Source organism: Apis laboriosa, unplaced genomic scaffold (assembly GCF_014066325.1).
Source record: "Apis laboriosa isolate Shangri-la unplaced genomic scaffold, ASM1406632v1 scaffold56_cov145, whole genome shotgun sequence".
In the NCBI taxonomy this organism is placed as follows: domain Eukaryota; kingdom Metazoa; phylum Arthropoda; class Insecta; order Hymenoptera; family Apidae; genus Apis; species Apis laboriosa.
In genome coordinates this window covers 339,353-366,748 of record NW_025223765.1, presented here as the reverse complement: position 1 = coordinate 366,748, position 27,396 = coordinate 339,353, and the positions used below count along the sequence as shown (strand labels likewise).

Sequence of the window (27,396 nt, the reverse complement as noted above, 5' to 3'; positions counted from 1 at the left end):
TATGGATGAATATCACATAATGGTAAGAATAAAATTGTATTTAACGTATTCAAATTAAGCATTATGAGATCGGTATCAAGATCATTATTCATTTTCGCATTTGAATCACAGATAAATACATTATTCTTTATTGTAATTCTAAACAAGCAAGTAGTTGATACTAGTGTCATAAAATTAAGCAATATTGCTAGTTGATGCATTTTCTTGCGATTCTCCGTAATTGTTACCAGGTATTTCGACATATTCTTTACGATCCCTGTGGAAAGTAAACTAAATATAGCTTTGTATATAGCTTTTCTTTATAATAAAAGGATAAATAAAAAAAAATGTAATTGTCTAATGAATGATTCTACATTTATGATATTTATTTTTTTCTCAGCTTTCGCTCATTGCAAAACAATGTTAGTTTGATTAGTGATGTTAGTAAATTTAATACAATAAAATACGCTCATATGCATACACACATATCGCACACACATAAATACACACAACGCACATACACACACATGCAAAAAACAGATATACTTTAAATCGTCACACATCTTTTATATAAATATTAATTTTCTTATGATTTAAAAATATTAAAGCCAATATTTTTATACCAAAACAATTATGGCAAAATATTTTATTGTTTCGCTTTGTAGAAATTCGACTATAATGAAAATCATTATAGAATTTATAAAAACTTTTTACAATGATTAAGTATAAAAAGTCACATATATTTTATTACAATTTATCTTTGATATAAAACAGATTTAAAAAAAAACATGCTGCATGCTTTAATTGCAGCATCAAGATACGAACTACAATTTAAAATGTTTAATTTTGAAATATAATAGATTTCTAAATATTCATTAAACTAAATATATAATTTATCATTAGACTAAAATGCACAAAAACATGCAAATAATTTTTATTATAATTTCAAAATAAGTACACAAATGTAAAACAACGAATAATCACAGTTTTTAATAATTTTTAAAAATTTTGGATAAATATTTATAATTATTCAATGAAAAATAGAAAATAATAATATTTTCTATTTTATGTATATATAATATTTTATATATATATATATATATATAATAGCATGTTAATACAGTTCTAACTATTAAGCAAGGATTTTTTTTATTGCATAATAAACAACCAACTGAGATTCGTTAGAACATTTAAAAATAAAATAATCTCATTTACAAAAAAACATATTACAAAATTTTGAATGGAATGTAAATTTTGTATATCTAACGTTATACGATAACGATAACGATATGTATTAAAATGTTTTAAATACTGAGCTTTGAATTTTCATTTCTATTGAAATGAAATTTCATAGATTATATTTGTTTATGATATTCTAGTTAGGAAACCACAACAATACGTATCTTTCAGGTATCGCCCCGAATCTTCGTCATATGAATTCTCTTGTTTATGCAGTATTTCGATACTTCTTGCATTCTCATTATCTACTCTGTAAGAATTTATGATTTTGCAAGCTCGTGCAACTTGGAAGGGAAAAGCGTATGGTTGTGAAATGATTCTAAAATAAAATTGACGACGAAAGATTCTTATATTCTGTGTTTGAGGTCAATCATCTTTTCATGGATAAATCTGTAAACAAATTTTTTTGCTGCCTCATATCTACAATTCATACTAGCAAAAGCACGTACATACGTATAAGAATTGAATTGATTTAAGCAGGTAACAAGTAGTGCATATGAAATTTTCTATCAAATTCATCCGAATTTATCTATATTGAATATAAATTTTATTAATCACGTTTATAGATATTAAAATGTAGTCAATTTTAATTTGTTATGAAATAATGAAATATAAACAGTTAAATGAATAAAATATACGAAACATGCAAGTTATTTACTTTTTACACATGCAATAAATCCAATGACTAATTTTCATCAATATTTCAATAATGCATTAGAACAAACATGCAACTTTTAGTATTCTTTAAAATCGTTAATGTTACTAAGTTTTTTTAATAATACAAGCATTATTTCTAATTCTACAAAAATTTAAAATTCTTTCTAATTAAAAAATGATTTATGATGAGGAAATATTTAAAAATGTACATACCTATACAAAACATAGTGTTGTATGATAAAAAATATATCAAATGCTACTGAAAAGAATCCCAAACCAAATTTTGTGGGATCTCCAAAAATACTTTCCCAATCATCTAAAATGAAATTATAATTCATTAAATATTTTTCATTGAATACTATTTTTTATTTTTATATATTTCTTATTTTATTTTATATACATTACCATAATTATATGCATTGAGTATCATCTGCAACATTGATAACATACCACCAGTAAAATCTAAAAATATATTGCCAATACTCCAACCAACAGTGGATTTTCTTTTATAATTATAAAATGCTTGTGGAACATATTTAATTAACGTTATACTCAATTTAACATAACTACAATAATATAGGAAATCAAGCCACGTTATTACATTTGCTATAGCTAATGTTATAGAAATTAAAATAAAAACTATAAATATTCCATGAATAATACGTGCTGTAGTAGATACTCTTTGATTTCCTATCTAAAAAAATAATATTTTCATTATTTTGTAAAAAAATTTTTAAAATTATAAAATAATCGTAATAAATTTTAATCAATTACCTCATAAATAAAGCATTGAATAATAGTTATCACAGTCGCAAATGTTGCATGCAATGCGAAAAAAATATCATTCACTTGTACAGGATTTAAACCTTTTGGATATCTTTTAAAATATTCAAGCTATAAAATATAATTATTAGATTAACCTATGATAAAAAATCATGATCAATTGCATTTGTTACACTTTATTAATTTACCTCAACTATTGGTATCCAAAACAGACCACAATTGAAAAGTGCATACATAATAAAACCAACTAAGTTTAATGATAAATAATCAAAATTTAATCCTACAACACTTTTGCGTTTGTAATTACTGTATATTTGTGGATAAAAACTCACACTCCAAGCTAAAAAGTAAAACCATCCTACCACAATACTTATGTGATAAAGTATATCTGATTTTTCAACTGTCACTCTAACAAATGCATCTGAAAAACTATGAAAATATAAAAAATTAAGTATTGTGATTTATTTCACACAAACTTTATAAAACAATTTGAAAAATAAATTACAATAAATTTATAATCTTACTTCAAATTAATTTTGTTTAATTGATCTTGAGGTATTAAAATCACTTTAAAAAGTGTCATTATTATAATGTCAACTTTTAAAGTTTATTTTGATTTAATATACTTTGCAAGTTAAATATTTAAATGAGAATTAATAGAAATAAATGCATTAAATTAAAGTAAAATTTGAAAAATAAATAAATTAATACTTTTGTTATGAATAGCTAATGTATCATGTTCTAGTCAGAACAGATGAACACAAACTGACTGAACTTTCAATAGAAGAGCTAATGACAAGTATAGGTCAAAAGGCTATCTCTGCGAACCACTGAGTACTAATAAATGTAATATTGATTAAAATCTTTTGAAATCTTAATCATAAAAATAAATATTTATATTATTTCAAATAAAAAAATCAAACATTTAATATTAAAGAAATTAATTTTCTCATATGTATTGCTTTATGATATATTTACAAATCAAAAAAATATAAATTAAATAATTTAATTTTTAAAAATATTTTATTATTATGGAGAAGTAAAAGAAGAGTATACATACTTTAAAACATTGTTAGGTATGACATTAACACTAACAATTGAATGTCCTGCATTGAGACCTTTTACACTTATAGACCAATTCTTTTGTATATCAATTTTATTAATTTTTAATTCGTCTGGATTTATACGAATTAAATCTTGATGTTGCACTTCGAATTTTACAACTACATCTTCAGATAACATTTCCCTATAAAAAATAATTATTTTATTGTTATTATAATTGTTATTATAATTATATATCTCTTATTTAGTTTAAAGCATTAAAAAACATAGAAAACATTTATCTTAATTTATCATAGTTTATAAGATAATAATTAAAATGTTATTATTTTATATATATTATTATAAAATATTATCAATGTTATTGTTTTAGATAAAATATTTTTAAATATAACATAACGATCAATTGAAATGATATTTTAGAAAGAATATTTTAAAATTAAGATATAATGAAAGCAATGGAATTAACAATTGCATGTAAAAATAATATAAATAAATAATATACAGATTATATAGTGAACAATAGAGTCTTTATACTTTATTCAGTAAACATGTTATATTTTATATTTATTGTTAGATAAAGTTAGTTGTTATATGCTTATTTATTATATGCAAAAATACTTACGTCAGGTACAAATCAAATGATTCTTGACTATTTAAATGAACAGTTAGATCTTGAGTTGAAACCTTAAAATCTGCCTGTGTTTTGTCTATAACTAAAATATTAATAATTGTTGTATAGTATAATATAAAAAAATTAAGATTCTTTTATAGTTTTATTTATAATATCATTTATAAAAAACTATTCCAACATACCTAGGATTGTGATAATCCCAATGTACCATATTAAAGCCATTTTTTGTGACTTCTGAAATAAATAAAAAAAAATTTTAATCTCAAATTATTTTAAAATTTATATTATAGAATAAGATTGTATTTGATCATACTTGTATCGATTAAAACAAATATTGGTAGCAATAAATCAACAGCTAATTGTTCAAAACTATGAAAGCACTTATTTCAAGATATCATTATTATCTTGCATTCTGATATGTCAATTACATTTTAAACGGATTGAATCAACAAAACGTCTAATCGAGAAAAGAATCTTTCAACTTCTGAAGACTTTGACCGCTTAATATGCGGAAGAAATAAGGAAGTCCTAGAAAATGCCTGGCACTTTGTTGGATGCATACTATTGAGATATAAATCGGAAAATCTATACTAATCCGTCAATTGTCAATCATACATAATCAAAACATGATAATTAACCGCATTTTTTGAGTTGAATATCAAATACTATTATATTAATACAATAATTTAGAAGAATCGAAAGCCATGTTGGTACGATTTCGTATGTTCGTTTCGTATTGAGAGGAAAGACACAGAGAATATCAGTCGAACTTAACCTCGGAAGCACGACGACCTCGATGAAACATGCCACGAGGCGTTAAAAACGATAAGATCATGCGTCTGGGAAATTTCAACGTTTCGCTCGAATTTCAATGGCCATATCGAGGCATATTGGTTGACAAAACTAAACATTGCCGAATATTTCACGGCGACCCAATCGAAAAATCGATCGAGCCGGTACCTCTACACCGAGGGTAAACGTAAATAGAAACTCTTATAACATAGCACACATCCTCTGTTTATACCATGCGACTAAAGGTGGTGGCATAAGCATGAGAGATGAGTTTAAGGTACAGGAGCGTAACGTAGCATGGTCCCAGAGGGAATTCTGTCTCATACATAATATACATAATATTTGTCGTAGAATTTCATTAAAAATATATATATAAATCGATAATAATGATAATATTTTTGTTTAAGATAAAAATTTTAGAAATCGACCTGATTTATTCGAATCTTACTTATATTTTGAAAGTTGCAAGAATTAAACCGATATAAATTTCAAGTGAAATTATTCAAGTAAAAGAGTAAAAAAGATTTTTCTGCCTTGTATCGAGACATTTGCATGTAAATTGCAGGGTAACGTGACGTTATTAACGAGTTCCATAACGTGATGGTTATCGTTTTGATACGCAATGTTCCATTATGGGGTTTTTTCGTTTCGTCAAATTACGTTCTTTTTCGTACTATTCATTTTCGTAATTCTCTCGGTAAACTGGTAACTATTCAAAAATAATGGACCATTTATTTTTTTTATTATTTCTCTTCTCCTTTATAATTTTTCAATATTATACTTGCTATATTACTATTATTCCCTTTTTTTTTAATTTTACATAATTTAATCGTTTTAAGATATACATACATATGTTTTATTATTATTACAAATTTTTGCCATTCGTCTTCGATTCTCAGTTTCTTACTTGAAATTCTACTTTTTTATTCATACATACATATGTATGTGTATATATTAACATGCGTTCTCCTTTTTTAATACCACTTGATAACCTTCAACTGAATCGATAAGAATTTTATCGATCAATCAACAATTATACGTAATACTATTTTATCTAAGATATTATATATTTATTGCATAAATTATTTTAAAATAAATTTGACACATGAAGTTAAATTTCGAATAGAACTTATCTCTCGAAAAACACTATGCTCTTAATAAAATTAAATTTTCTTTCGCGTATAAAGGATGATTTTAAATATAAACATAAGTTGGAAAAAAAAAGTAACATTTTTTTTCGTTTGAGGCTTTGCTTTCAAAAAAAATTAAAATTGAAAATTTATCAAGATTAAATTATTAATAAAATATTATAGTACGTATAATAAGTAATAAATATGAATTAAAATTTATTTGTTTAAAATTTCGTTTTTAAGAAGATCAAGAAACATTAAATTGATTAAAATTCATTACAATCAATAGTATTTCTTATCCAATTTTAAAAATGATCAATGAACAGAATCATATAGAAATTCTCAAATTGATTATTTCAATAATTTTGTTTCTCAAATTGATACATACAATTAAAATTGATATACAAAAATATCCATTGAAATTTGTTCATTAAATTATTTTTAATTCAATCGATATTTTTGTATCAATCAATTTTTATAGTATAAATATAATAATACTTATTTACTTCATAATTTTTATATTTTTTAGAATCAAAAACGAAAGAAATATCCTTTTTTTTTTCATATAAAAATTCTAAATACCTTTTACCCAATAACGTTCCGCTCTATCCTTACATACTTAGACAAGAACCAACCAATCGAAACGCTTCCATACTTTCCACGACTTAACTATACGTTAATACTTCGCATTCGAAAAAATTCTCTTCCGACGAATCCAAGTGAACGGCACTCGGAGGTGGACTACTGTATACCAATACACATTTCGAGACAGAATAAATCGAATGGGAGATCGACGTTCGAGTGCACTCGGTGTCCCAAGGGGGCCTTCGCCAAGCTTACACGGAAACAGCTCTGAAAGTCGATCGGCAGTCAGCCGCCGCTTTTGTTGACGTATACAGGCAACCCTCGCCGCCAATATTTTTCTTTTGCCTCGTAGCAGGACCTAATCCTCGAAGATAGCCTCCATCCCTCTTTCTATCAATTTCAATTCGTTCTCGATATATATGTATATATATATATATATAGATAAATAAGATTGTTCCTTGCAGAATTGGTATATAATACTTGGAAAAATTATTATCGTTCGAATCGTGAAGAAAGGGAATTTCCAAGGGCACGCATTCCTCCTTCGACCTCCCTTTCCTCGGATTTCAAGATTCAAGGAGTGGCTGTCGCGGCATCCTGCAAATTTCCGAATCGTTTGAAAATATTTTTCTCGATGGAAATGGAGAAAATATCTATCCCGACGAGTATTTACTTATCGGTCTACGATCGATATTACACGGTTCGTGTATTTGCGAAACCATCTCGGTTGTCTGGACGATTATCAGAATTTAGGAATAAGTGTTACGTAGTTTTGAAATTCTTTTTTTTTTTTTTTTATCTTTCTTATGTCGTGAGTACTTGATTCTACTTGTGATAATCAGATAATTCGAGATATATCGTGATAAATGACCTTTCAATAATACACTGGAATTGTTTATTATTTCAATAGAATATTTTCGTTATTGTGATTCAAAGTCTTTGAACGAAGGATGAATTTATATAACTTCTTTTTTTGTTGAAATATGTTGTTGAAAAATTTAAATTTAAATTATTTTTTTTTCTAAATTTGCAAAGAATCTTGTATTTTCTGTATAATTATTTTTTCTTTTTGTAAATTAAAAATCTTTTTCTCTGTAACATATTACAAAATTATCGAAATCAATGAATCATAAATTATCTTCTATACAAGTTATTTTTTTTTTATTGTAGACTAACAGAAATTCAATCACTTTACAAAACCTATGCAATCATCTAGAACAAGTGAAGAATCGTTAATATAAACGTTAATACTTGAAAGCATGCCAATGAATTTATTTTTTAGAATTTTTTGCACGACGTAATAAACATATACGTAAGACACGTATTCACGATATGTCATTCATTGAACCAAAAAATGTGTTATTATACGGTTAATGTGTCACATGTAAATGTACACATTCGTAATACAGTTTCTTTTTTGTTTTATAATTCGTTATCCGCTATTCTTTTTCCACGTATCGCTTGTATAATACAAGTTATTTGTTCCTCGATAAACTTAATACCACACTTAAATAGGTCAAGTGTCGGTGAAGTTCCATCGAGATTGCTGAAAGTGTTATTCGCTTTGGAAAGAACGAAATGGATATATAGGAAGAATCGTGGCGATATGATAGAAGTGAAAAAAAAAAAAAAAAAAAAAAAAAAAAAGAATTTATCGCTATGAATGCCACTCATTTACATGAAGTAGACTATTGTCTAGACGGAATTCTCCAGAGTTCTCTGAGGAGAAAGATTCGTTAATCACTTTTAATAATTGATTGTTACGTATTTATACATCGATCTTCTTGATTCTTATGCCAATAACCTTAATACAAAATTCAAAATATTTTAATTTTTCAAGAAATTTTCAATTTTATTTCTTCAATTTTCAAATTTTCAAATCTAATTGTTATTCGTTATCCATTTATATTTCAAATTTAAAATTTTATTATCGAAAATTGTTATTAACATTGTGATACGTGGACGAGATTTTATTTTACGTATCATTTTTTATATATATAAATTATAATTGTACATTATATAGAATACTATAAAATGAATATTAAAAGATAAATTAAATTGAATCATATGATGAAGATAGATTACGAAATTATGATAGAAATAATAGAAATAGTCATACTAAATAATTCCTCTATTTGGATTTAATAATCAAACATGTACAGGGTGTTCCAAAAATATTGGAACATTAATTAAAGATTCTTGAAGTAATTTCAAGCAACATTTTTCTTTGCAAAAATTCTCGTTACAACTTTGTTGTAACGAGTTATTAACAAAAAACATTGGCCAATCACGGAACCCATATAGTCGAGCTAGCGTTGGCTACGTACCGTCGCCGAGCACGAACAAGTCTAACCGACATATATCGAAGAAAATTAAATATCACAATTCATTCATTGCTAATATAACTCGATATAATTTTTCATTGATCAGATAAAAAAATATTTTTTATATTCAAACACACTTTCTTATATTGCTCGAATTTGTTCGCGTTGCTGGTGCGCGATTCACAGCCATCGCTACCGTCGTGACTCGATTAGGCTACGCGCTCCAATGATTGGCCAATTTTTTTTTTTTTTGTTAATAACTCGTTGATAAAACGAAAACGAATATTTTTTCGAAAGAAAATATCGCTTAAAATTACCTCCTGTTCTCATATTTTTGAGACATCCTGTATATACGTAAATGTTACAATGAATACAACGGCGTACAATTTGCAGCACCACAATTAACCTGATATTGATTAACTAAAATTATTCCCGTAGCGGCGGCCTAAATATCGCCAATTTGCGCTACTTTTTCGATTTTTTCGTTAAATAATTTCCGCGTATAGTTATCTTCTGGCCAAAGTAGTCGCATTATCCTTTCATCCTTGAAACAATTTCGCGAACAGTTTTGCGTGAGGCAGTATTAAAGGCCAGGTAATAACGGTTAGCATAAATTAAAGATTAACTTTGCCGGCTGGATCGAGCAACGTAATGCTCGTTCCATGCTAATTTCTTATCGCCGGCAATTACTTAATCGCACGCAGTCAAATACACGTTGAGGCGGTGGCTAATTGGGACAAGCGAAGAAACAACCGTGGAATCGAATTTGTTGAAATCTAAATCTACTCTGCTAGAAAAAAAAAAAAAAAAAAAAAAAAAAATAAAAGACTCGAATATCATTATCATAATAATAATAAGATTTAATCGTCGTAATGAAAATTTTTTTACAATTCGAGAAATGCAAATGACGTTTCGAAAATTTTATTTCTGAAATTGGAATTGAATTATTGAAATGAATTTTTGTGTATTTTATATGGTAATGGTAGGAGAAATTTGTTAAAAATATGATTATAATAATTGACCGAATGAGTCATCTTTTGTAAAATAATACAATTTTAGCAATTTAAGAATTGTGTGCAGCAATTTAGCAAGGAAACTATGCAGAACAATTTAATGATTTCTTTTTTTAACTACTTTTATGACAGAAGTAATTTGTAATTACTTCGACCTCCATAATCTGAATATCCTACTTAATATTTTTTTTCATTTTGCAAAATATTTTGCAATATTCCAAATACCACGTTTTTTATTTTTCAAGTAGAATTAGAAACTCAAAATTCCACAATCTCTTTTTAAAATAAATAGTTTAAAAAATACGAATCCCAGGATAACAAAAACGTATATCATTCAATCCATGATTATTGATTTATTATTCTTATAGTCTCGAAATATGGAATTTCAAAAATTTGTATCACCTTGTATTGTACCTCTTGAAAGAAGCGAATCCGTTATTGGAAAGTAAAAAAAAGAAGGGTGGAAAATTTTAACTGGATGAAAGAAAATTAAATTTCAAACTTAGATAGAACGTTTTAACTAAAGAGAACGATGGTATTTCCAATAAGGAATGCACAATTTTTTAATCTTCTTATTAAACAATTGCAAAGTTTCTTTGAAGAGAACTCACAGAAAGAAAATCTATGATGAAATAATACACGTATCTGTATTTTAATTATAAATAGTGTTAATTACATTTGTGAAGGAAATCAAAACAATATATAATACCTATGAACATGGATAAACACAGTTATTGTAGCATACGACGTTAGAAACGACAGTTACAAGTATATAATAAAATTTTAAAACTAATTTTACTTGAGCTTTCATTCGATAGTTTTATCTTAAGATTTAAGAAAATATACACTGTACACAATTTCACTCGTAAAATTTTTAATTTCAATTAATAATCAAAACGTTGTGTAATTCGATACGCGGAACGGTATTTTCTTAATACACCGCATTAACGTCTATTTTCACCGCTACGCGCACGATCAATGAAACTCATTCCCAAGTTCATAGATCAAATTTCTCGTTCCACCTCTAATATTCGCTCGAACATTAACTTCGTGTTTCGAACGCATTATATTCTCCTCCTGTCACTCGATATATTCCGCGGCTTTCCAACTTGACTTTTTCTTTGTAATCGTTCTCCACCAACGTTTCTCCAATGTAAATTCACCGTTGCACCTATTTCGCGAACCCGATCCTTATAGAATATTAATGGAACGTGTATATATATATTTCCGTGGAATCGCATTTCCCTGCGACGATTTTGATAAATTGCGAGTGAAAAAATGTTCACTTAATTACACAAGGCAAGATATAAAAAAAGATCTTATAACTCTTAACTTTGGCATTAATTATTTTTAATCTAATTTGGGAATCGTTGCTCGTTATTCTCGATTTAATGAGTTTTGTTGTGCAATTTGAATTAATGTGTAAAAATATTTCGTGCAGTATACGAATAATTTTTTTTTCAAAATTGAAAAAAATTAATTTTTAATATTTTGTTTTCTGAATCATTATATTGTTGTTACGTATTAGTTACAATTTTTTATTATATATCTGTTAATATGAAATATATAATAATAAAATTTTCGTACAGTATACGAATAATTTTTTTTTTCAAAATTGAAAAAAATTAATTTTTAATATTTTGTTTGTTGATTTTCTGAATCATTATTTTGTTGTTACGTATTAGTTACAACTTTTTATTGTATATCTGTTGTAATATGAAATATTTAATAATAATAATAATAATATTATATTCTACGTGTTTAATTTTATGTATTTGCATATAAATCCGCAATTTAATAATTACATTTTTATATTGTAGAAAAAATATCTTCTCGTTACTTAGTTCAAAGCTAGCTTTATAATAAAGCAATAAAACCGAGTTAATTTTCTCGTAAAATTTGTTCTCGTTACAGTGAGAGAGTCGTAGATCATTTGAACGTTACATGAAAAAAATTTCGACCGGAAAAAGTTTGGAAAAACACCAGCGCCACGTGCCTCTTAACCTAAACGAAACAATATCCATTTATATCCATTTCCATTACATCAATTCTTGACATTAGAAATTACACTCTCAAAAATATTACCACTCTCTTAACAATATTAATCCATGAATTGCTTATATATCTTTCACGATATTCCAACGAATCTATATCTTCGTATCAGAGAAACAAAGTTTTAATTCCAACATGTTTTAATCGATTTATCGATTGAAAATGGAGAGGATACGGTCATATAAAACTCGGATGTAGATATAGATATAGCACAGGAGAAGGTTGACCAATTCTGTCAGCCGATCGTTCAATCGTGTAATTTGTCCCTGTAAACTGAAACTCGTGCATAACATCCAACAACAACGTCTCGAAACGCACGCCGCGCCGCGCCGCTTCGTATCCAAGGGAAACTTCTTTTTCCCCGTTGAGTGTTCAGCCGTGTTTCCGGCCGATTTCCAATGTAAATTTACAAGCTCGAGGCGGCAGTTTGGCTAGGTTTGCGGATTCGATCTCTATCGAATATTAATGCAACGCTGCGTTTGACCCCTCGTCGAGACCCGATTTTACGAGAATGCTCGACTTTAGGATGAAGAAAAAGAGGAGGGAGCGAGCGAGCGAGCGAGCGAGCGACCGAGAGAGAGAGAGAGAGAGAGAGAGAGACAAGAAGGAAGAACAAAACAACGGGTGACCCGTGTCGGCCTAGTTTTCAAGAATATCGTCCACGATATATCGCGAAACTTCTTCTCTAGAGGAAACTAGGCTCTTTTTTTCCTCCCTTTCTTTCTCTCTTTCTATCTCTTCTCACTTTTGTCCCCGGTTGTATGCATTATACAGTGTTCTGTTAAGACAGGTTTTCCCTCGCAATTTTTTTTTTTTTTTCCTTTTTTTACGCGTTTACATTAACATAAAATATCCCCTGTGCATATAATATCGTATGTGTTTCGATTATTAAAATTTCATGGAATGTGTTTTTGGTTGATCATCGTTAAATTTGATTCTAATTTTATAGTTGCGCTTTTTGTTTTTTTTTTTAGCAGCAATTAACGTTAAAATACGTTTTTCTTTCGCGATTTCTCTGGCAAATCCTTGTGAAAGTAGAAAGAAAGGAAATATTTTTATGAATTTTTGTGTGCGTTTCAAAGTCATAGGAAGGTCATAATATTACAGATCTTCACCATTCATCTTTAATCATCATATTGCGATAAGAAAAATATGTAAAATTCTACTCAAAAGAACTTTAATGCTTTGAAAAATTAATCTTGAGGAAATTTTTTTTATTGTCATGTTCACTACTTCTATTAAATATTCTTATTTTCATTTCTTCCTGTTTATATACAACTTTGTGTGAAAATATTTTTAAAGCCTAAATACTTTATAGGTTAAAATTTTATTTTCCCTTTATCTCGTACGAAATACGTTCTGGATGGATGATACAAACTTCGAATTAAAATAAATCCTAGATTGAAAATTTTTCGACGCAAACAAGCTTTAATTGATACTTTCTTATAAAAATTCTTCAAATAAAAACAAATTAGGACGAAACTATTCAACTTTTATTCGAAACGTCTCGTTGCATCGTCAATAATTCGGCAAATATTCGAATATCCTGATATTGTATATCAAGACACATGTTAAGAACGTTCCATTTTTTCACATTTGGTTATACGAATTAAAGTGGGAAAAAATTTCGTAAATCGAAAAGATAGGTTTTTGGAACTGTTGGCGGTGACATTGGTCGAAAACTTAATTACTCGCTCGGACGAAGAAAGTTCGGACAGCTAGGAAAATTTATTCTTCGTTATTACGATCGTTCAGCAGCGCTGTCAGCGTCTCGAACGAGTTCCGAACTTCCTGTCCCCGAGATTTATATCTGATTTTGTTAATCTTGGAGAAAGCGTTTCGAAAGAAACTTTCCTAACGTAATTCCTTAACGAGCGTTTTTTTCATTTCAGATATTTCTTTCAGACTCTGATATGCCTGCCGTGCCTGCCTCCACCGTTATTATCTCCTACGATTCAAATAGGATCCACATCTGTAGCCGAATTGGTAACGTACTTCATAATGTATTGATAGAATTTTTTAAAGGAGATTTTTACATAAAAATCAGTGTAACAATGTGAACTGATGCAAGTGATATAGTTATATAATTGATATAATATAATAAAAATTTTTTAAAGGTAATTTTAAAATGTAAAAATCAATGTTACACTTAAAGCAGAGGTAGAGTATTTCAAGCACTTATATTCACCATATGATTCACCATATGATAAAGTAAGAATAGTATAAATTAATGCAAGTATAGCTGAAATGATAATATACTTGATATAATATAATTTTTTAAAGAAAATTTTATGTGAAAATCATTGTTACTTAAAGTAGAAGTAGAAACAGTGTGAATTAAGTACAGGCTTATAATCACATTTATTATTTAATTGGTGATGTATTTTATATATAAATATATTAGAATTTTTTAAAGAAAATTTTATGTAAAAATCAATATAACACTTAAGATAGAATAGGTAAAATATAAGATAAAGTAATTAAGTATTACTGATATTTGATAATGTTTTATATTCGTATTTTTTCATATGAGAAATGTTTATTCAAATATTTTGTGTGGGTTTTTATACAATATAAAAATATTAATAAATATAGTTTGTAATCACGTTCATAAACTTTTTGCAACAATTTATTTATATCATTATTTCGAAAATAATATTACTGAAAAATATTTAATATTTATTAATATTTATAAATAACGTTGAGAAATGCGATTCATGGACAAGTCGATAAATGTTACAATGAAAAGTCGTTATTTAAAATGTATACATTAATAATATAAATATTTTCAGATTTTAACGATATTTTTAAAATATTCTTTCCTTTTTAAATAAATAATGAAATATACAAAATCAAATCGATTGAATAAAAATTTTCAATTTAACGATTATGATATATAAAAATTGGAAAATATTAATAAGTTTTTAATCGAATAAATTTTTTTAATAAATAAATAAATCTTATAAAATTAATAATTTTTTTGATAAAAAAGAAATATAAAATATTAAACGTGTCTTTATAAATTTTATAAGCAAATATTTTTTCAAATTGACTTTACAACCTCAATAAACATACGTCCATATGATAAGGCACGATAAATCATTCTTAATTCTATAATTAATAAATTGAGCAATAATATATTCGAGTATTAATGTGAAGTATTAGTATTATAAAGAATTAAATTCTTATCTTTGACACTTTAATACTTTATCCTCTCGATAATTAATCGAAAACATCTTTAATAACAAATTTAACCAATAATAAATATGTAACAGACTGGTCAGCTAGAAATGATTTTAATATTTAAATATTTCCAACACGCTTAAGCGAATGCATTTCTGCTTAGCAATAATTAGAGAGGTCGATGTGTTAATCGATCGATTGCCTCGATCTTTAAACGTTCTCTATTATTTGATCCAAATACTTGATCAAATATTCATATATTAATTCGTAATGAACCTAATTATTATAAAAACAAATTTATATAAATTAAAGAAAAATTAACATATATAAAATATTTATATAAAAATAATTATACATAATTACATTTTTTTGCAAATAATGCTAGATACATTTTTAACAAATGCAAAAATTAAAAGTTATTACTCATATTTTTAATTTTTATTTCTATATTAATTATCTAATTATTATATAATATAATAATTATTATGTAATAATAATAATATAATTACAACAAAAATACCTCGAAAAAAGTGAATAATAACTTGATCAAAATGTGATTAATTAATTCTAGTATCTAATTATTATAATTATAACATTTTAATGGAAATGACATCTCGATAAAAATACCAAATATACTATTTAAAAATGCAAATTTCAAATCATCATTCTGCCAAAACACCAAAATATTTTCAACAAATATTATTTTCAACAATTAAAAAATAAAATCAAAGCATCTATAACCTATACAATCATTTTGATGAACTTTTACTGTTGAAAAATTCCAACAAACTTTTCCACACTTTTTAACTTAAATCGCTTCCAAAAATATTCACGAATATCTAAACGCGAATATCAATCTTGAAATCAAAAGATATTATACACACGAGAGACGAATCGTGAAAAAAATTGCCACAGAGGACGAGAATTCGCGAAAAAAGGAAATACATATTTGTAATTTCGGAACAGCTCGACAGAGGGCGCTCTTCGAATTAGCGACTAGTTTGAGATGCGTCTCCCGTAATTGAAGCATGATGCGTTGCTTGCGTGTTGCATTTTTAATTCCCTTCTGAAATAAAAAGAAAGGAGGGGAGAGAAGAAAAAAAAAAAAAAAGGAAAAAGCGAAACGTTGTTGAGCTCGCGAGTCCGCCTGATTATATACGCTTGCTCCGCGTGTTTATAATTATTCGCAGAATCTTTTTCCAACAGGCAGATGAAAATTCGTAACGAAAAATCTTTCGGGCAAAAAAACAAAATAAAATAAAACGATGGAACGAAAGTACAGTGGCTGCAAAAAATATTGGCATACTCTTTAAAACGCTATACTGATTATATTTCTTAAAATTGGATTTAATTGAGAATTGTTTTGAGCGATAAAAATGTATAAAAAAATAAAATTTTAAAAAGATTGATATTGGTCGAAAAAGAGAATAGTAAAGGTCAATTTTTAAAATATATTTTATATTATTGTAGATTTAAAAATTATTTCATCAAAATCAATTAATTGCTACAATAATGACTTACAAGTGGTCAAAGTTGGTGAAAATTTAAATTCTTTGCGATTTTCCGTGTAAAATCTAAAGATTTATAGACGTTTGAACCGATTTCAATGAAATTTTAAGCACACACATAATATATATATATGTATATAAATACCTTGACAATAAGTCTTCAGAATGTGTTTTTTAATATTTTCATTGCAGATAAGTTGAAAATTTTTTCCAAAATTCTTTTTTTTTTTTCACACTGGTAAACTTCCAAACACTTCTCGAAACACTTCGAATCAATTAAGTTTAATTTTAGAGAAAGGTTATCGCGTTTGAAATGGCGCGCCAACACCTTTTGGAGCCAAGGTACGTATGCTCGACAAAGTTATGGAATTATATTTAACGATGGTATATAAAAGTGGAGGTGCAGTGGGATTGGAAACGCATTACAGATAATGAAAATGAATAATGTTCATCCATAAATCATAACGTGGACGTATTGCTTTATCATTCGGTATAAACAAATTATATTTCGAATATTCGATAAATACAACCGTTCGAAAAGAAATTTTCAATTTATATTTCTTTGTCGGCGTCGAGTGCTTGATAAATGTTAATTCGTCGTTGGCCATGAATGAAAATAAAAGAGAAGAGAGAGAAAGAGAGAGAAAAAGGGGGGAGGGGATGAAAGAAACACGGACCACTTTGACATCATGCATTATGCGTAAAAAAGGTCTGTGGCGATTTACTTATGGAATTAAAACGTCGTATTAAATTCGGTCCCCCTTCAACGTGGCGAATTTGTAATTTCACTCGAGAATGAAATTATTCTGATAACGGGAAGCTTTCCAACGAAATTGATGTAATCATTTTTCGAAATGGTACACAGAGTCGTCCATATTAAATTAAAACGAAATTCGAGATATTTCAGATTTCTTTATTTTAATATATAAAAAAATAAATAAATAAAGCTCGCTTCGTATTAATTATGGGATAAAATATCGTACAAACGATCTTCTTGAATTTTTTTTCCCATGCGAATTTTCTTTAATTTCATTACATTTTTGCATAATGGTCAATTTTATTTCATTAATGGTACAATATTATTTTTCAACTCGTTCAACTCGCTTTTTTATTATTATACATTTAAAAAAAAACAATTGTTAATTAAAAGGAAAAATTCTAAAATTAATTTGAGAATGAGAAGACAGACATCAATTGGCCAAATCTATACAATTTAAATAGATTTTTTGGAAATTCTTAAATTTTTTTCTTTTTGAAAAATAAAATTTATATCGATATAATCAATAAGAAACAAATTGACGAAGTTAAAAAATAAAGAAACTGGAAAGATTAAGATTAAAATAAATTGAGATATGTTGAAAATATCGTTCGAATAATATTCCATAATTAATACGATAAAATAAAGTTTACATCAAAATAAAGAAATTTGAAATATCTCGAATAATTTACGTCAATTTAAAAAAAAATATGACACTCAATTTGCTATACGTATCAACTAATCAAACCAATCGAATATGTTTTTTCAATACTTGTTATCAGAGATAGAAGCGAAGGTTGTAATTAAAATAACAATAATTTGATCAATCACATTTCGCCAATCTGAAAGTACATTACTATTCGTTATTTCTTTCGACTATTGCCCATATTGTTACAAGCTGGATCAATAAAATTGTTTTATACACCTGAGAAAGATTAACGATTTCTATCTTGAAATTTACAACGTATCAATAAGCAATAAGTTTTCCATTCTAATACAACTTCTACAAAGTTAAGTTAATAAAGTAATAAATAAATAAAAAAATGAATAAAGAAATTTGCCAATGGCAATGATAAGTGTACATCTAAAACGTGATAAATTATTTTCATTATTCGCTTTTGATTTTGATCCTTGAAAGTATTCAGGAATTTTAGGGGAGATAATGAATAATTGTGGAAAAATGGCGACCGATAATTATCGTGAAAGAATTTCACCATAATTAATCTTGAAAGCTTTGTTGTACACATCCGGGGCCATTAATTGACCTCTTTCCTGAAATTAAATGATTTATCGTCTTCTGCGGATCACTTCGTCAAATTATTATGTCAGAATATCGCTGAAATATCGATTACTTAAGAGATTGTTGGTCGATGTATTAATTTGATAAAAGATTAATTTTGAAGAATGCGAGAAATATTGTTTCACTTCACTTCTGATTGAACATTCTTTACATTGCGATTTCGTCCCGTTGGAAGAAAACAGTGTTCTACATTTTGCAACATTTCAAGTAAAAAAATTCGAAAGATTGCGTGAAAAAATTGCGAAAGTTTTATCATTTTCCTCTATAATTACACTATTTTAACGTATTATAATTTGCCATTAAACGTTAAAATAGCAGTCTATATTATATCACCAAGATGCCATTTTAATTCTAATTCTTATTATTTTGCTGTTATGTTGTTTACAATTCAGTTCTATTTTAATTAAACACAAATTAAAATCTATATCTATCATTAAAGCACTCTTTGGTCTATTTTTTGTTATTTTGCTTTTACAGATTATTCTAAAATTGAATTGCAAGGCATCTATTTTTCATCATTCCATTTCTATAATATATTATATTATATTATATTATTTATAAATTATTTTAATTTAAAATTAGTTAAATGTTTAAGCATAAATAGCAATATATGCTTATCTATACTCTCCAAGGCTTTTATATATTTTTCATTACTTTAATCTTATAAGTCTATAGTTTGATCATTCTGAACTAAAATCTTCTCAAATACAAATACAAATCGTAATATATCATTATTTCCATATTCTATCATATCATTTACAATTTAATTATCTCAACTTAATATGATTTAAATATTCAAATTACAATTTGTTAAATCACAAATTTTTAAATCGTAAATCTACATTTTTATTAAAGATCGATTGAAATTTGATCTTTTAATGAATGAAAATTTTAAAAAAATTTAATTCAACTTATCTTTTCTTTCTTGAATAAAACATATCAAATTTTCGAAACTTCTGGCTTATTCATTTTGTTCCTATGCCGGATATTATTGCAAGAGTTATAATATCATAATATCTCTTATCTTAGGTTTCATAATTCGATATCATATATATTCGTTTTCTTATGATCGTAAATTACCATTGTTATTGATTGGTTAGACTTCGGTTTTAGATGTGCTACGTTAATCAATTAAGAATACTGGCATGATTCATAAATCAAATAGAAAGTTTAAAATTCGTTTGATTTAAACTAATATTTTAAATAATTGATTCTTCATTTTTAATTTTTAAATGAAATTTTGAAATGAAAATGAAAAAAATTTGAGCATAACATAACCTTTCACTTTTAATTAAAATTAAAAAGCCTTAAATTATTTTATATTTTAAATGATTGATTTTTCATTTTTAATTTTTAAATGGAATTTTGAGAATGAAAAAATTTGAGCTAAACATAACCTTTCACTTTTAATTAAAATTAAAAAATCTTAATGATATATTTTGTAATATATTTAATATGCCATTCCATACTACATTTTGCAATTACTATATTGTTTTTTCCATATTTATTCTTTTTAGCCAAATATCGTTACATCACTCAAAATATTATCGAATATATCGAAAATATAATATATTATTATTTATAAAGTTTTTTTATTTATATTTTAATCATTTTTTTAATTTAATTGTTTAATTTAAGCGCAAAAATCAATTTTAACAAGCTATTTTATATACAACAACTTAATATTTTTGTCTTTTATAAAAAGTTACATTCTCGAAATCATTTGCTCTCTATTTAAGTGATAAAAACATATAAAAATTAATCTTCATCTTCAAACAATGATAAGGTTATAGCACGCGTGATAATAAAACATCTTTTTTCCTTGTTTCTCGTACAATTCGTCACAATAATCCGACAATTATTTATCGTCTCGTTATATTTTCAATATTTTCCCAAATGTCACGTCTTAACACATTTATGTAACAATAAATGTAATGCGTGAGACATTTCGAATCGAAAATATCGACAGAGTTCAAGAAACTCTTCGACTATGCGATTCTCAAAAGTGTTCCACATACCTGTCAACGTATCGTTATTCGTGCATACAGAAACGTGTCAATGATTTTTGTATTCAGAGGCCTCGTTTTCCGGATCGATTTCGATTTCACGGCCAGTTTCACAGAAATTATATTGTGTCACGAAAGTGGTGGATGTGGCGTGTTATTGCGAATTTTTGGAAACTCGGTCGATAATTCTTAGTCGATAAAAAAGAAAATAAAGAACGATTTAATACTACTATTAAGGTTAGATGAAAAATAATAATATTCGTTTGCTTATATTTCGAGAACAAAATGAGATAAGAAAATAGAAATAGGAATGAAACAATTTGTTAGCTTTAATATAATACAGAAGAAACTGGTAGTTTTTCTTTATTATCTATTGGATATTCATTGTTGACTCAAATGAATTATAATGAGTATTAGTTATTTTTTTTTTAAATCAAATAAAAAAAATGGAGAATCTAAATTAAGCCAATATTTTAACTGTAAGGAATAAACATAAGTCACGATAATTTCTGTATTTATATCAATATATAAAACATTCAAAAAATTTTTTCAAATTTATAGTTATTCTCTTATTTAATGTATTTATATATATTTTTTAGTAACAATTATGACAAAAAGAATGTTGTATCATAGATCTGTTGTATCTAAATATAGACCATATCAAATTATAGTCTTGATAGTACGAAGATTTTTTTCATAACTGATTCAATTTTAATTTTTTAGAGCAAACGATTAAAGTAAACAAAACGATGTTTCGTATATTTGTAAAGGAAAAATATAGCTATATTTTAGTGAGATATTTTTACTTATATTACGCACAAGTGCATAAAATAATTAAACATAAAGTAGAATGTATTTTTACATTTGCTATTAAAAAATTAATATTTAATAAATATTTTTATGGATAATAACGATTAAATTTACGAGTGGTATTTGTAATTGCTAAAACTTTTTACAACTCGGCCATTCCATTCTTTGTTTTTCTTTGCTTAACTGTATTAAAAGTCTTTCCATGTTCAACGTTTTAATAATTGAATAAGATTTTAAGAGTATTTTTAGCATAATTCGAGTGAATAGAATCTGTCCAAGTAAATGAAGATGGAATACCACAAACTATGGTAAGCATTCGCATCTCGAAATTATGTAAATCGTATCTACAGAACCGAAATAAAAATTTTTGGCTCATGTTTTCTATTTTTAATATCTGTATAATATCTAAGATTAAACGTTTTTAATGAAAATTTAATAATCATTCGAAAATCTTCGAATTTTATTCCTCTAAAAATTCTTAAGATATAAAACAAATTGTTATTTTACTTATTTATTCCTAATTTTTCGTAATATAGAAACATAATATTTTTTAATACTTGTAATTTGTTATTAAAATTTTTTTATTAACCTCTCTGATTTAATTTTTCCTAATATATAGAAAATTAATATCTTTTTAATATAACACTTTTTATAAATGAAATAAAATAAAATCTTTATTTTATTAATCCCTGATTAACCTTTTTTAATATTTTCTATAAAAAAAATGGAAAAATTATATAGATTATATTTTCCATGCAGATAAATAAAGATTTAATTATTATTTTAAATATATAGCAATTTAAATTAATTTATTTTATCTTTTTATTTAACTTGCTATTATTATATATACTTATTTCTTTTTTAATATATAATAAATATAACAAATACGTATATTGACATAATATAAAACATGTTCATAATATAAAACATGTCTTCAGATATTTTTATCTATTTTCTTTTCCAATTTATTGAAAGTTCACTGATCAACAAATAACTGGGCCGTTCATCCTATCTTTTTAAAAAACTTTTCTATAAAATTTCCATCCATAAAACATGTACATAATTCAATACAATTAGCGGCAAAAATAAATCCTTCTCAAATGATTAATTTATATCTCAAACTTATTCTCGTCCATTTTCCATTAGATCACGATTTAAATTGGCCAGCGATTTCCGTTCACTCACCTGTCGAATTTCGTTCGGTAGATCGGTTGACAGTTAAAGCCTGGAGTAAAGTGAATCCGATACAGAGACGTCTCAGTCTCTCCCCGCACTTTTGAAAACCTCTTTTCCTCTCTTCCGAGCCACCTGCAAGAACGGGCTTTCCATTAAAACTCGTCGAGACACGGCTCGCCTCTTCGAGCAGGACAGAAACGATTTAATCTGTCATCAGGATACTTTTTATCGCAGTTTTGTTCATCTCGATTCGATCGATCGATCGATCAATCCTCGAATCGAAACAGATCGTTTAATTCGTATTTTTACAGAGGTGACCGTATAAGTAGGAAAATTCTGTTTTTCCGATTATTCAATTAATTTAGATGAAAAAATTTGATTTTTATCTCGTTTTTTTCTTGTATACAAAAAAAAATTAAAATTAATTAAAATTAAAATGTACCATAAATATAATTCACATATAATGTAAATCTGCAATGTTTAAAATAATAGAAAGATGTATAGTAAGATTATTGTATTGTATAGGATATGTTAATATGTTGGAACAACGTTTAGAATATCGATTCTAGATGTCAAAACGAATAGAAAAGTTGGTATAGAATATAAGAATGTTGATTAAGGCTTATTTATTAGGTTGCAAGCAATTGAAGTTAGCGCTAGGTGAAACGAGATGGAAATACACTGAAGACAGCGATGTGACGGAGACAGATCATATTTTCTAACGCAAACTTCAATTGTTTATAATTAAAGTCGAATAAATCTTAAGAGATATTTTTGTAACGCCAACTTTTATATTTATTTTAGATTTCAAAAAGAATAATGTAATGACAATTACAAGAAATAACATAAATGAAATATATTTTTATTTATTTATATATTTATTTATATATTTATTTATTATTTATTATTTATTATATATATATATTTATATTTATTTATATATTTTATTTTTATTTATTTATATATTTTTTAATTATTTATTCTTCGATATATTGACTTGTTGAGATTGTTAGATTCTATCTGTTTTTCAAACTATCCTTTTTTAAATACTTTAGATTATGAAGTGTCTTCATCATTTTTTCTTGTTCATTGTGAAAATTTAAAATAATATAATAAAATAATAAAATAAATAAATAGAATGTTCGAACATATGAATAATAGATTTTCGGATATTAGAAACTCGTATAAATATAATTTCTACTTGCATTATCGCCATTGTGTATACGTGAATACGAGTAATTGATTTTTTTTGTTTAATATTTTTTATTAAATATTATTTTTATCGTAATCTGATTATAGTAAAAAAAAATAATATTTTTCTTATCGGAACACGTGTTATCTGTGCGTTATCTAAGGTGAATATTCTATTATCCGAACAATTTATTTCCTATTAAAATATTAAACAATTTATATTATTTGTTTATATTATTTGTAGAACGAAATTTATAATTATTCATTACGAAATTAAAATATCTGCTTGAACGATATATCGATGAGGGATAAATGCACAGTAATTGAGAATGATTGCAACAATAAACAAAAAAAAAAAGAATAAAATTTTTTCATTTGATTCGAGTAAATCAGATTTGAAGATTTTTCAAATGAAATTCCCTATTGGATACGAATGAATTACAGCAGGTTATTCTACATGTGAAAATAATAAAAAAAAAAATGTAGAATAAAATTTTTTATTTGAAAACTAGTTTTTGAGAAAATTCGAAAAAAAATTCTATGGTTTATATGTTCAATCTAATTCCACATTTTTTTCATTCAAATATTTTTATATGATATAATAATTGCTCTATTATATCATTTCATTGCTGTAATAATTCAAAATCTATATTTTTTTTTGAATTATTAAAATTTATATTTTAGATTAAATAAATATTTTTGAAGTTATCTTATTCTATGATGTTTCATTAAATATCTTATATAATTCGAATTTAAAGGGAAAGAAATATAAAGATTTCGTCTCATTGAAATTTGAAAAAAAAAAATTTGATATACAGAAATATAAATATTTTTGTATAAATATTTTTTCAATTGTAAGATTCAAAAAAAAAATTCGTTTTTTATTATTTCCAGACATTCGACACGATTTTATCATTTAAAAAAAAAGAGCCATGTGAAAATATCGAATTCTAATGACAATTTGAGTGAAAAGTTTGTAGAAACTTTAATGATTTACTCAAACTTAAAATTAAAAGATCACAAAATTTTGATTAAAAAAAATCATCGATCTCTAAACTATTATAATTTTTAAAAAAAATATGTATTAAGAAAATCTAATTTTAATACGTGAAAATATTAAACTTTGCCCTTTAATATGAGATCAAGTTAATCATTATTTCTTTTCGAAATTACAATAATTTAAAGATTGACATATTGAGTATAATTTGATTTATAAAAATAAATTTTGATTTTTAAAGATTGCAAATTAATTTAACAATGTGACAACTAATTCGATAAATATTTCAAAATTTTCGAATTATAGAGAATCGACTATATATTTTTTTTTTGTAATGTCTTTAAAGTCAAATAAATTACACATAAAAAGAGGCATAATAATTTCAAGAATTACAATATATGGATATCTTGATTTTAATACAAGGGATTAAAATTTTAATTCAACTTTTAAATATTTCTATATTTACTTCTCATATTTCATTGAATAATTTCAATATCAAAACTTTCTAACACGCACTTGTTAAAATGATATACATCAGATATCTATTATAGCTTTTATATAATAATTAAAAGTATGTTATTTAACAGTATTTCTTTTCAATTATAAGAATATAGAAAATTTTCATTTAAAGATTATATAAACATTCGAAATAAAAATATTTAAAATAACTATATTTAAAGCTATCCCAAAATAATCACATATTTTGTCCTCTTCTAGAAATTTCATTTTTCTCAAATACATGATCATCAGAATGAAATTATCACTGTTCAAAACGATCAAAAAATCAATTAAAAAAAAAATTATCAGAATATTTCCTTACGTGGAAACATTCGAAACAACATAACTTAAAAATCCAACAAACTTAAAAAATAATAAATTAACTCGCTCGTTCTTCCTTAAAATTTCATTTTTCTCGATAACGAGCGATAGATTAGAACGAAAAAAAAAAAAAAAAAAAAAAAAAAAAATTAGAATCAGAACAGTTCCAATTAAGAAAATCACTTACAAAATAAATTGGAAAATTGCATCGTGTACCTGTCTATCGTAACGATTCCTCTATCTCTCTATCATCCAGTAGCTCGGTGCAACTTCATCCAGGCGAGCACGCACTCTCGACACTCAATTTGTCCACGCTCAATGAATCCAGTTTGCCGACCGCGCAAATCTTCTCAGCCTTGAACTTGCCACGAAACTATCCCTCTGTCTCACCCGACATTTTTTCCTGTTTTTACCAAACATCGGCTCCCTCCTCCTCTCCTCCGATCCAAACAATTCGATACTCTTCCTCGATACGTAACTCTTCCCCTCTATCGACCACAAAATCCGAAAAAAGAAAAAAGAGAATCTCAAACCTCTTTCTCTTTTTCTCTTTCTCTCTCTCTCTCTCTCTTTCTCTCTCTTCCTCTTTCTCTTTCACGTTCGCGATATGTCGGTCGGCAGTGCACGAACAACCGGCGCAAAGCGAGCCAAGTAGCGCGTCTGACTCGAGCAACTTTGACGAAACGACTCGGCTCGTCTCAAGGTCTCGGCCGAAATTTCGTATCCAAGGTTCCTTCTCGCTTGACCGACCGAGATATCGTCGAACGATAAACGAGAAAACACTATCGCATTGGCGAACACGGTTCGCAATGGCTAGCGAGTGCCTGTCGAACGTTACATATAAATCTGTGTAAGAGGCTTGCCCCCCTCCTCTCGCCGCGAAAACCTCTCTCCCTCCCTCCCTCCCGCCCTATTCTTCCCCCTCACTTCAATTTCACGTCGCTGCTCGTCCGCGTCTCGCTTTTCCTTGTCTCGTCTCCCTCTAGATTAGATGTAATAGATTACGCGTAGAGGTCGTGGCGTTGGATTCCTTTGAAATCGTGATGAAATCGAGTTACGATTTTTATTATCTTAAGTTAGATTTGAATGAGGTGCTCGCTGTTTATTTTTCTTTCGATTTTTTTTCTTTAGATAGGAATTATAGATGGGATACTTTGAGATCCGATTCGACGATCATTATTTTGGATCGTAAATTCGTTATGAAAATTGTGTAAGTCTTTTTTTTTTGGAAAAGTTAGGTTAGGTTTGTGTATAGCTTATTTTTTAAATCGACTTTTGTGTAATTTTCTTTTGGAAAAAATTGACAAGATAAATAATTTGTGCACGATATGGCATAAACTTTTTTAACAGATAATTCACAATTTGTGTTTTAAAATATTCATATGTTTGAAAATTCATCAGT

At 26.5% G+C, this 27,396-nt stretch overlaps 1 protein-coding gene across 6 annotated transcripts; it reads right to left on the bottom strand.

Moving 5' to 3' along the window:
- Window positions 1-121: 121 nt before the first annotated feature.
- On the bottom strand, window positions 122-26,795 carry LOC122717694 (cystinosin homolog). Of its 6 annotated transcripts, XM_043941990.1 has the most exons (10): window positions 26,211-26,795; window positions 22,997-23,119; window positions 4,534-4,585; window positions 4,343-4,433; window positions 3,719-3,904; window positions 2,847-3,087; window positions 2,650-2,769; window positions 2,281-2,569; window positions 2,089-2,191; window positions 1,108-1,468 (listed from the first exon to the last, which is right to left on the bottom strand). In XM_043941990.1, exons 3-10 carry the CDS (start codon window positions 4,571-4,573, stop codon window positions 1,345-1,347), a joined length of 1,194 nt encoding a protein of 397 aa, XP_043797925.1. In that variant the 5' UTR covers window positions 4,574-4,585; window positions 22,997-23,119; window positions 26,211-26,795; the 3' UTR covers window positions 1,108-1,344. The 6 variants fall into 6 exon arrangements, with proteins under 6 accessions (XP_043797924.1, XP_043797925.1, XP_043797927.1 ...); XM_043941989.1 differs by lacking the exons at window positions 1,108-1,468; window positions 22,997-23,119; window positions 26,211-26,795 and adding exons at window positions 122-256; window positions 5,127-5,329; XM_043941992.1 differs by lacking the exons at window positions 22,997-23,119; window positions 26,211-26,795 and adding an exon at window positions 17,084-17,245.
- Window positions 26,796-27,396: the final 601 nt, after the last annotated feature.